The sequence below is a fragment of the Tubulanus polymorphus genome, chromosome 3 (assembly GCF_964204645.1).
Source record: "Tubulanus polymorphus chromosome 3, tnTubPoly1.2, whole genome shotgun sequence".
Lineage (NCBI taxonomy): Eukaryota > Metazoa > Nemertea > Palaeonemertea > Tubulaniformes > Tubulanidae > Tubulanus > Tubulanus polymorphus.
The window spans coordinates 23,395,202-23,408,020 of NC_134027.1; the positions used below are offsets into that span (position 1 = coordinate 23,395,202).

Genomic DNA, 12,819 nt, shown 5'->3' on the forward strand with positions numbered 1-12,819 from the left:
ATGGCGATATCTAAAGCAATTCTCGTTCTTGTTTTTTCGCTCGGGAACGCCGTTTTATCAGCCGGCCTAATCGATCCTCCTTGGCGCAGCGAATATCTCGACACGGCGAATAAATTCAAGTTAGAATGGCGAGTCAAAAACGCGAAAGTGCAGTTTCGGGTTTCGGTGCAAACCAACGGCTGGTTCGGGCTCGGTATTTCTCACGATTCACGGATGCCCAACAGCGACGTCGTAGTTGGATGGATGAACATAACATCCATGTTTCAAACTGTAGGAAAGTTGGTCGTAAGTATTGTGAAAGCATGAAAATGATGTTGTAATTTTGCATATGATATCTATATATTTGATGAAAAATTTGCGCCGATTTCGGAAGAATCGTGTTAACCCGGTGTAGAATAAATACAACGATACAAATAGTACTTTATTGGTTAACTAGTTTATTTGACCAACGAGCTTTCGTTACTAGTGCATAATAGCTTCATCAGGTACTTATTCGCCTGGTGAAGCCACAATACACTAGAAGCGAAAGCTCGTGCTTCATATAAACTTATAGTGAACCTATAAAGTACTATTCGTATCGTTTTAAATATCTACTTGCTTCGTTTATTTCTGCATAACTAAACGAATACGAAACTGATTTCAGGATGCTCATACGGGACCGAGCAAGAGCAAACCAGTTGCAGATACAGATTCCAATTGGTTCCTTACCGAGGCCGCTTACACCAATCAGCGACTGAATTTCAGCTTTCATAGATTACTGAAAACTAACGACAGCAAACAAGACATAGAAATCAAACATGTAAGTGATATCTTTATCAATAATAGCAGTTACATCCCCATCGAACTGAGAACCGAGAGGTTACCGTGCGTATCTGACTCAATATGTTGGAACTCCTGCAAAGGCTATGATCGATAGCGGAAAACGTAGACCACAATAAACCCCTAAATACGTATTTTGGCCATCTTCAGCAGTATCGTGTAGAAAGATCACAGTAACTACGTCTCTGTAAAGTCGGATCAGTGGTTCACTGACAGAACTGGGCTGTCACACGGAAGCTTTCTTTCGTTCATTGAATCTTTGTATATAGTCAAATGCTTGCTGTGTAATACATTCGAACTTGAATTTGAGCGCTATTTAGATCAGAGGTTCGCCCCTCGTGTGGGGAATGTACATGTTTTGTTCTTCTAAAATACCAGCACGGGCACAGGATATGTCAATGGATGAATGACCCGAACCAAGGAGATTACAACATCATTCATAATATCTATACAAATTCGCGGCTAATGAATCGAAGAAAAGTTTGCAGTTCTGGGCTTAAAAATAAGCTACTGGTACCTCAAATACCACGCTTATGTCGAATGATGAGGGTTATTTAGACGCGTCGTCGAAAGGGAAATCTATACAGATGCCCAGGTCCAAGAAACGATATAGGCCTGCTAGTTTCAAAAGTGGTTTTGTAGGAATAAAAAGATTTAGCAAAATATCAGGGTAATGCTTTTACACGATTGACCTACATTTCCAAATAGGAATTTCCTTAATCGAAAGCAACAAGTCGAATAATCAAATTCGTCGAAGCCATTTTTCATGATATTTCAAACCACGTCAGAGGGGTCGAAAGGGTCTGTCTAGGTATGTTTAATTCTTATTTGAATTGATATTGTTCATATGGCGTGGATATCTGATAACGATGTTTAAAACCAGTTTTCCTGTCGATTCCATTCAGGAAATATTTTATGCTTCTTAAATTATATCGTTTCCTTTGAAATCATGTCTTCGTGATATTTCGTAGCAGGAATCTTTTATGAACGACCGTCTTTAACTTGAGCTTATGCGTTTATGATGTCGTCATAAGGACATTGATTTATTACTCATTTACCATACATTTTTTCCAGCCATATTGATCTTCGCGTTCCAGAGTACAGAAAAGTTCACCACTTATATCTTAATACGTTTATGTTCATCCTTTCGAAACGTGCAGATAGATATGACGGACTTTTCTGCACCTCCAAAACTCGCAGATAAAACTGGCTGGGAAATGAACATGAGGACATATTATAGATAAAGATAGATATTTATTTTTCGTAAACCGTACATACAATATAATTGATAATCGATACTATTATTTTTTTTTTCATAAATACATGATGTAGATTTCAATTTCTCTTTTACTATTTCAGGGAATGACACACGTAATCTGGGCGTATTCAGATAATAGACCTTCGTCATTGCAATCGATTTCATACCATGGAACCACCAGAGGCCACAAGTCCATCGAGATCTTGCCAGCGGTAACATTCATCTACATATCATTGATCTGATTTAAAAAGATGAAATTATTTACTTTGTCTAGTAAGGCCAGTTGCATAGATAGAAATTTATCAATAGTCGGAAGATCAACTTATTTCTGCAGCAAATATAACAACTTAAGACTAGTCTTTATTCTTGATATTTACGACCAAGACTTGGGTCTCAATTGTGAAACTGGGCCCAGTTTTATTCAAGATTTACACAGTGCTGGGTTGTTGGATTCCATTTATTTATAGTTGGATATATTTTCATTTTCTTGTTAACAGAATCCGACGCCTGAACCAACACCAGAGCCGACGCCTGAACCATCAACATCAGAGCCCAGCCCTTCGACACAGTACCCGCGAAAAGTGTACCTCGACAACAAAAAGGAATACCTACTGGAATGGAGATACGACGGAAAAGAAATGAAAGGTGGTACAATAACATTCCGAGTCACTGTCAAAACTACGGGCTACGTGGGCTTCGGGCTGTCCCAAAGCGGTGCCATGAAAGGATCGGATATAGTTATCGGCTGGGTAACCAACGGCAAAGCGCAACTCTACGTAAGAAAGAGCTGTCAAATATGTTTTCCATCGATCTGAATTTCAAATCCAACGAAAATATATCGTGGCTGATTCAGGCCATACTAAAAATAGCGAAACACGAGCAAGAAACAAATATTTATACAACAATTTTTTCTCGCGCGATCAATTAGTTTAGTTTTCGAACTTATCAATTTTTCGCGTCGGAAAACACAATTTTTGTGGCTAGAAAAGCAATATCTTTGAATATCCCATAACCCACCAGAGAAAACAAAACTTTATGATTACTCGCGCGAAAAAAACAAAAAGAAATGTGAGCACGTAATTTGCCTACCGAATCAACCGCCATAGAAAATGTTTAACTTTTTACAATTTCATTTTTTGCAGGATATGCACGGTATCGGGAACGAAATACCACTACAGGACAAGAAAAACAACTGGAACCTGATAGAGGGTAATGAAGAGAATGGCTATACACAACTAACGTTTTCTCGCAATCTAGATACGTGTGATGAAGGAGAAGATATTAAGATTGAGGTAAAGGCGAAAAATGAATGCAATTGGTGGAGTACTGTAGATGCAAGCTATTGTCAGTTACCGATTTTTCAGTAGCTCAACAGAAGTTGAAGATCGAGGAAGCATCCGGGTAAAGCCAGGGGCGAACTTCGGTCTTCGTATTTAGTCGTTGATTAGCGGTCGGAACTTTTAAAATCGATCGCGCTACGCGGTTCGGTATAATTGCATGTCACGGTGTGTGTCGGCCATCTTGGAACTCGGTCCTGACATTCCGATTCACTTAGTTCGCAAATAGTCGACTAACTCCGATAACTGATGTTCGCCCAGGTGTAGGTTGACCAACCAGTCGACGAGTCGCACATGTGCGTTCCCAGTCCTAACATACGCTGTTCAAAGACTCTTGTCGCACACTGTCGCTGAGAAGATCTCAGTTGCAACCTGACGCAAGTCGACCTACGCGCACGACTCCTTTTTCGGCAGAGTGATCTTGGAATTTTCTACCCAAGACTTTTTGTTTAGAAAATGATGAAATTAGTGAATATATTTCATTACTTTTAATCTAAACCATGAAAGTGCTCAGAATGCATCTAATTTTTCAAAATGTTCTGGAGGAGCAAACACCCAGTCCCCGCCCCATATGTTAGTGGCCCGAGTAAGTAGTGCGCGCCCCCTTTTCCCAATAGCTAGATCCGTCCCTGATATACGGACCCCTGACCTGTTTTTTCTAGGGCGGTGTATATAAAGCAAAGGCGTATCATGCATCTGCAAGTACTTTTCTACCAATAAATCATTCTCCTTTAATATTGTGAATGAACTAATGACCCATCCTAATGAAAGGTGTTTCTTTTTTCATTCAACGTCGCCCGGATGTTCATCAGTCTGGAGCAATAAAAATCATATTCTCATTCAACAACGAAGACCCAATCGATATCGGCAATGCTAGATACCACGGGTCTAACCGAGGTGTACGTACTCTGTATTTACTGGATGAACCTGAACCGACCGTCAAGCCAGGACCTGACGTCAAAATCTACGACTTGCGGCCACGTAAGGTACAATAAGTAATATAGTTCACTATGAGTTCGATTCTGAATTTATTCATGTTCAATTACGTCAAATTAACCATTGATGAAACACACTGTGCGTGTAGCAATGTAATCCTACAATTAGAAAAAGACTGGATATATCGGCTATAAATGCGTTCACTTTTCGCCCGTCGTCCGTAGACGGGCTGCAGTTAATTTGGAAGGTTTTAAGGACGCTTCAGTGGATTGTCTTGACATTTGGATACGAATAAAGCCCCTAGACACATCTTCAGCCTAACAAAACCTTGCCCGGTTAAAATTAAGATTGCCGACTGGAGGCCATTTTTGTTCGCCGAAATCGCCATTTTAGCAGATTTTTTTTCAAGTTTTCAAGGAAAATTTTGAAATCAGTTCAATCACTTACATTGATCTTTTACTTGTGTTTGTATAATCTCAGGGTCCATTAGAATAAGACAATTTGGGTCGATCGAACACGAGATGGTCGTCTTGTGACTTTTTGTTACAAAAATGATCATTTTTGCTCTTAAATGCTCTTAGAGGCTTCCTAGTGGATTACCATTTATCATTGAAATTCGTGATGGGTAATGAGCTCAAAAAATTTCTGACAGTTTTCGTGATCAGTCAATCCTCACGCAATCGGCGGCCATCGTGTCATCAGTCATCAATTTCGTAGATAGAAAAAGGGTTTTTGAGAAAGGTATGAACAGGTTTCAACTTACGTCTAGATATTTGGTAAGTGTCATAGGATTCATCTCACATGGAATTGGGGTAATCCTATTTTCTTATTCTCGCCACTAGGGGGAATTGAATATTGAATTATGAACTATTTGTGTCTGTATATTGGTAATTATGGATATTGTGTTACTGCGATCATTGCTAAGTCATAGCTCATAACATTTTCTCTGATTTTGCTGAGTTTTCAAGGTCATTGGTTTTTGTATATGGTCACCAGGGGGCGTTGAATAGCCGTATAACGTGGTGTTTTCATATTGTATTGGTGCCTAGGCATATTTTGTTACAACCAATTGCAAAGTTGTAGCTCATGAGATGGTATTAAATCGGGGTGAGTTTCAAGGTCAGAGTTTTTTTTTGTGGTAACCAGGTGTCGTTGGATAGCTGAATACCTTATTTCTCTCATATTGTATCGGTACCTAGGCATATTTTGCTACCACAATCAATTGCAAAATAGCTCGTGACATGCTCTATGATTGTGGTGAGTTTCAAGGTTATTACCCCCTTAACATATTCACTAGAAGGGGCGTTTGGCACTGAAATATTCTGATTGTTGAACATTTCAAACCACTTCCCATGTGGGCGTGGTTTCCTTGGGCTCCTAATTCATTCAGTGTGAGATTTTATAGATTCAAATTCAACCCACATAAGGAAAGTTGATCTAAATTGTATTTTTCTGTACGTCGTAGGTAGCCCTTACCTCCGCCAAGACTACTTATTATTGCTCGTTTGTTAAGATGCAGTTACCGGTTGGGCAGAAATTCCACGTAATAAAGGTAAAATCAGTTTTTTTATGAGCGAGGGGTTTATATAATTAGTAAACATAATAAAATTAGCGGTGGGGCCGAGAAGCTAGAACGTTCGCCTCTGGGAATCCAGGTCGAGGGTTCGAACCCCGTACAGTAGTGTCCTCAGGCAAGACACTTATCCTCATCGCCTCTCTCCACACAGGAGTAAATGGGTAAATGGCCTGATAGATGACTCCTGAGCGCTTATTAGCCGCTCACTGTTACTTCTCCGCAGGGAGAGATGACTGATACATGTTAGAGTATAAAATGGCCGGGGTAATAATGCCAAAAAAGTTAGGCGCTCTGAGCAGCCTCGATTTAACGCTATTATTATTATTATTATTATCATTATGACACATATTATCATTATTATTATTATCTTTATCATTTACCGAATCTTAGTGCCCTGCAAGTTTTTGAATACCATATCCGTCTCTGATGTTATCTTATTTTCAATTTTGATTTCCAGTTGCGACACAATGTAGTTAAAGGCAACGAACTTATCGTTCACCACGTGCTTGTCTATAGATGTCGAGCGGGAATGTACAACGATTCCCTACTGAATGAACACGGTAAATGCAGTTCAATGATGAAGCATATACTTGCCTGTCGCGATATTCTCGCTGCTTTCGCTGTCGGTTCACATGTACGTATAAACGACCAAATAAGACTTACTTTTTACATTTTTGTTGGTGTTACAAAATAAACAAATAAACTATATTTGAATGTAGTTGCTTTTTGTAATTGAATAAAATTCATAACTTTTGCTAAGTCAAAAACCCACACAATTTGAAGGCTTGAAATCGAATTTTGATTTTCAATCATTAGAATAAAAATACACGACTCAGACTCTATCAGTCAAGCTATTCTACTTTCATGACTAACTTTCAATTCAATGAATATCCTTGTCTTTTGAATATTGTATTTTTGAGTGAATGTGCAATACCTCATTGATTAGTTGGGCTAGGCAGCTTGCCGGTCTCAATTCAATTCAAATTTGGATTTAGAATAACTTTATTGATCCAAAATTTATATTGTTAATCGTTAACGATATCCGTTGAATTGCGTATCAATATCTGATAAGGTTACGGGGGGAAAACTTGAACTTGTCACATTTCTAATTGAAGGAAACGTCACTTCCCGAAAACGTCGGCTTGCCGATTGGTGGTTCTGCTGATTCCATGTACTACATGTTCGAAACCCATTATGACAATCCGGAGAGAAGAACTGGTAAAATCGAATTTGACCTTTGTCATTTCATTGATATAAAGATTATCAAAAATAGTTCTAGAAGTGTGGATGTTTTTTATAAATATATATTTCCAGATATCGTCGATGATTCGAGCATTGAGATTACGTATACAAGTAAACTACGTCAACACGAAGCTGGAACGATATTCATGGGATCAAGCTTCTTGAGTCCTATAGCGATCGTTGTACCGCCTCGTCAGAAGAGATTTCTTGTTCGAGGAGTATGTTCAAATTCGTGTTTAAGTAAAGTAAGTGGGTGTTAGATGATAAATTTTAGCGAAATTCGACGTTTTTGGTTTGTTTTGGCGGGGGTGCCAAAACGGAATTACATTTCGGCGGGGGGGGGCAAAAACAAAAGTATATATATATATACATACATACATACATACATACATACATACATACATACATGCATGCATATATATATATATATATGCTATATATATATATATATATATATATATATATATATATATATAGAAGCGTTACAGAAATTTGAATTGAAATTTTCTATCTGGTCAGCTGATATCAAGTGTTCCTGAGAGGGCAGCACAATACAACCATGAAACAAGTTATTAGCTGGAACAGAAATACTGGCTACCACATGTCGAAGAACTTTTTCATTCGCACGTCTTTTGTTTTATATTTCAGGTTTTAGACAAGTACACGGACGAGAAAGAGATTCACATTTTTTCCATAATGGGACACGCCCATTTACTGGGAGCAGGCATACGCACTCGTCATTTCCGTGACGGATATGAGTTGCCATGGATGCTCAACGACATGACCTACGACTTCAACTATCAAACATCACGACCGCTGAAAAAATACTTGACAATTAAATCGGTAATTATCGTTTTTTCAAAAAAAAGCCAATCATAATTTCGAGAATGAAGAGGTTTTCAGTGAGTGACCACATTCAGTAAAATGCAGTAATTCGATATAGTTAATGAAGAGATATGTTATATAAATACCAATAACTATTACATTTTTTTACGCGCTAAAAGTTTGCGATGTCATTTCTAGGCAATCAGATATCCCGTTCTATTTCATCAGTTCGGAATTTCCCATGTATGGTTCTTCCGTGATATTTGCCTCAGCGAGCTGATTTGTGCCGCAAGTTTTAGCGCGGTAAACCTGCGCATGTACCTGCGCACCCAGTCTAGTGTGGCAGGGTTTCGTGGCGTGGCTGAGTGTAGCGATGCCATCGGGTTCAAAGCCCTGCCGACGGATGATGTAGAAAATTAGATTTTTACTGTTTTTTGGTTTCTTTTATGAGCCATCACCTGAACTCCCCAAAAACGCGCAAAATAAATGTAATAGTTATTTTTGCTCGCTAAAATGTTGTTATTTTCACGGTAAGTTTCGTTTTTGCGCGTTTTCGTGAAGGATGAAAATATTACATGTCCAGATTCAGCCATCATCGGGCTCTGACATTCAGCAGAGTATAAATGCTTCAATAAATGCGATATATGTATTTTGTTGCACTGTATTTTCAATTGCTTTCTTTCATTATGCGCTCAGACTGACACCGTTGTTACTGACTGCTACTATAATTCGGAAAATAGACAGAACGTTACATTCGTAAGTATCAAACGAAATGAAGTAATAATGATTAGTAATGATAATATATCAATGGAGTACCGAATAATATCAATGGCAGACGAGGATCGGTCAGGTTCATATCATATCATATCATATCATATTTATTTTCTGAATAATTTACATCAATGTATAAAAGATATATAAGACTTACATTAAAAAAGTACTTTAAGTGATTTATTGTTTTGCATGGATGCATACATATTGCATATATGATTACCGCGCTACAATTTCTTCTACATTTCAATTAAATTTGAATCAACTTTTCTCATTAGTAAATCGATTTCCAATAGAACTGTACCATACACTTACTGGGAACGTCAATCTCATATCTTTGTGATGACTTGTTTGACAAATTGCAATAATTTGGGAACCAATACGCCCAGTTCAAAGTTAATTGAAAATGAACTAACTTTCACTATGTATAACTGAGTGTATTATTACGCCATCTGGTGTGTGCCGGTATCCCATAAGAATAGTCGATAGTAATGAGACCATTTGGAAAAGTATCAAGGTATATCGGCAACAGTTGCCGCTGTTAAGAGCTAAAATTTCATGTTTTTAAATTTTTTATATTCAAGTCAAACTCGAGGGTGGGGGTAAAGAAAATCACATATAACTTGTTATATTTTCAATGGTTACCGTTGTGAATTTCTTTTTATTCGATTCCAAAGGCTGGCAAAGGAACCGAGGAAGAAATGTGTTACTCAGTGTTCATGTACTACCCGAAAATACCGATGGCGACTTGCGAAAGTACCGCCGATACAACTACACCCGCCATGCAAAACATCAACTGGGCGATGAAAATGGGCCAGTAAGTGCATTGTCTTCGTTATTTCAGGAGCCGTATTTACACATGAAGACTGGTAGTAATTTTAGGTTAACTAGATGATAGACGTGATCTAAATTTTACGTCGATATCAAGGTCACTGGTTACCTGGGCCACCTTCGGTTGATTTAGAAACCGAATGTCCGTTAGTCGGAACTGTAGTCCGGAAATGGTCGACCACGCAATTGAGCACGGTCGCTACAGTTCGGACCTAGGTTCAAGATGGCCGACACTGTGTAATACGTTACGACTGAACTATAGTGTGTTCGGTTATTAGTTCCGACCACTAGTCGACTAGCTACGAAAACCGAAGTTGGCCCAGCAGAATGTTCAAACTTCGTGTACCAAACATTTTCTTGTAGTTTTATGGGTCTTTGTTCATTAGAAATGCATATAAATTGACTTTGAAATTAAAGTCAATGTATAAACAAAGATTTATTGCCCATGAAGAATTCATCGTCAATAGAAATAGTCCTCGGTTAAAGGGTTTTAAGTCAAACAGAAGTTCCATGCGTAAATTCCGCGTATCTTAAGTACCGTCATCGAAAGTCTCTACTTTTATTTACCAAGCCGAGAAGAAAATTTGATAACTACTTCCCCTTCTTTTTTAGAGGCACCACTTATCTGAAATCATACAAGATATAGAATACAGTTTGATATATATTTGAGTTATATTTATGAGATGATATGCAGATTTTCATTTTCTATTCATTATCTCACAATTTTTAGCGTAAACTGGATGAATTCGACAGAGGTTACCGCGAAAATGAAGAAACTGTACGAATCGAAGGATACATGGGCCGATCAGTCCGCTATAGATGACTTCCAGAAACGACTCCTTGATACCGATTATTACCCATTCTGTCGCGCTGAAGGTTCATTTCTAGTACGTTTCAAATCGATTTCTTAAATTGAACCTCAAATGGTATAGATCAGATTCTTTGAGTCCCCTCTGTCTTCTATGGTATTTTCTATACTAATGGTTGCCCCATGAGCTCCAACTGGAATCAACCAAACTCTCGCATGTGACGATGTCCATACATAAAACAAAATCAAGGGATTTGAAAACGTTGAAGATCTGCTTGTATACAATATATTGTGTGACAACAAATATATGACGCAGCACGTGGAAAAAGCACGTGGCTACAAGATCGAAAATAGATTGCATGTATTGATACATGAATCAAATGTATTTTTTCTTTTTCAGGCCAGTCCGTTTGAAAAGTTCAAATTTGAAATGAAACAGAAATACGAGCCGTTGCGACGAGACACTTGTGGGACGATGGTCTCTCCCGCTACCCGAATTCATGCTTCGTTCACTGCTGTTATTCTGATGTCCGTCCTAACCTTGATTCCACGTGCCTGAAGATGTTTATATATACTCCCAGTTACATGAATATCGGCTATCTATCCATATACACCGTTCAGATCTACTAATTTTTGGTTATCACTACACCATGGATAAATATTTAATAATTCACCAACGATATGTAATTCCTGACTTCGATAATTCGCCATGTTTTATAATGAATTTACCCATGATGCAACGCGCACTCATCGTTTAACTATACTTTACAGAAAGGCTGGAAACGCTCCTATCTCCGTAATGCTTAAATCTACCCGCAATTATCGGGACCGCCGAACACTGCCGGCGATTGCCGACGTACGTTCCGAAGTGTCAATTTTAATTCTGAAATATAAGGAGTGCCATAATTTCAATTGTAGATGATGTTTTGGAAACATTGACACTGTTTTAGCTCTGTTAAAGATTTTAACCGGCAAGAAAATTGATTTTTGAAAATTCGCGATGCCTCTTCGGGATTGCTGTAACGTCATCTGTCCCGATATTTGCGGGTAGGTTTAAGCATTACGGAGATAGGAGCGTTTCCAGCCTTTCTGTATAGTATACTTAGACGAGGGGTGCGCATTGGATCACGGGTAAAACATTTGCATCATGGATGATTAAGATGGCAACCCGGGTGGTATTTTAATCGCAGATTACGGTAAATTTAATCATTTTTACCGCACCATCCAGGTCACGGTAAATTTAATCATTTTTACCGCACCATCAAGGTCAAAGCCAATATTCAAGTGCGTGTTTAATAATCACTAACAGTTTACAGTTTGTAAATAGTTTGTAAATGTGAAAGTTATTAATTGTATTTATTTATTTATTTATTACTCACCACAGTTTTACGAACCAATCCTATTTGCTCACTCGAACTTCATATTTTCTTGTATTCGTACCTAATATATTTGTGTTTGTTTTGAATGTGTGCCACTTCAGGCCTATAACGTATTTTTTCTATATTAGGTTTTTCTAGTTATGAATATATGCATGTACTGACTTGCATAAATTGTGTGTATTTATTTATATTTTAACTTCGTAACGATGTTTACGCAAATAAAGCAAAGTAATCAAACCGAACCTGTCTTTGTCTTCAGAATACACTAAAAATCAATGTTCCTTTAAGTTGCATTCGTTTCAACGTCGGCCAGCTCGGTGTGCACACTACACTACTACATATATACAGTCGTCATATCGCTGGTGTCCTCATCTTACATTTCGACGTGTCTTCAAACGACGGCTAGTCCCGTGGAAAAGAATATCTAAAAGAGCTGCCGAAATAATTCTTATTATGGGAATGATATTAAAAAGGCGTATGTTCAATGGAAAGGTTCGATCCCCAATTAACTATCGTATTGTAGATTTTGGAAGCTATGAGTTCGAACACTTTCGATGTAGAAAGCAATGTCTCGAAAGCAATCTGCAGGGAATCGGCAATGCTACTACTGTGGCAATCGAGTATCCGCCAGGTGCGCTAACGGCTCATCTTTCGTTCCTCCAAAGGATTATAAAACTAAAATAGTCAAAATAAGATATTTCAAATTACTTCAATTTTTTTTTCTTAAATAAATGAATGAGATTGATTTCAGGGAACATAAGATACAATACTTTGGGCACTTTCTGTGTGGAATTTATCTAATCAGGAACCTTGATGTATTAAAAAGTCCAACTTTAGATCTGGCTAAATTCAACCATCAAGTTTGGAGAAATAGAAAAACAATTTATCAGTCACCAGTATACGGAAATGTCCCGGAGTTTTTCAATTGAGAGTAATTTTTCGAGGTTTGTTCCGAATAAGTAACTAGGAATAAACTTCAATTAGTGAGGAAACTAATTTATTCTGACTTTCCTTCGGAATAAACAAATTTTCATTTT

The 12,819-nt window shown here is 38.0% G+C and overlaps 1 protein-coding gene across 1 annotated transcript; it reads left to right on the plus strand.

Moving 5' to 3' along the window:
* LOC141902207 (DBH-like monooxygenase protein 1 homolog) lies at positions 1-12,017 on the plus strand. Its single transcript, XM_074789848.1, has 15 exons — positions 1-285; positions 644-799; positions 2,179-2,289; positions 2,575-2,853; positions 3,220-3,369; positions 4,227-4,400; positions 5,816-5,902; positions 6,384-6,560; positions 7,042-7,144; positions 7,241-7,413; positions 7,817-8,011; positions 8,690-8,749; positions 9,442-9,581; positions 10,326-10,482; positions 10,804-12,017. The coding sequence occupies exons 1-15, from the start codon at positions 1-3 to the stop codon at positions 10,960-10,962; spliced, it is 2,406 nt and encodes an 801-aa protein (XP_074645949.1). The 3' UTR covers positions 10,963-12,017.
* Positions 12,018-12,819: the final 802 nt, after the last annotated feature.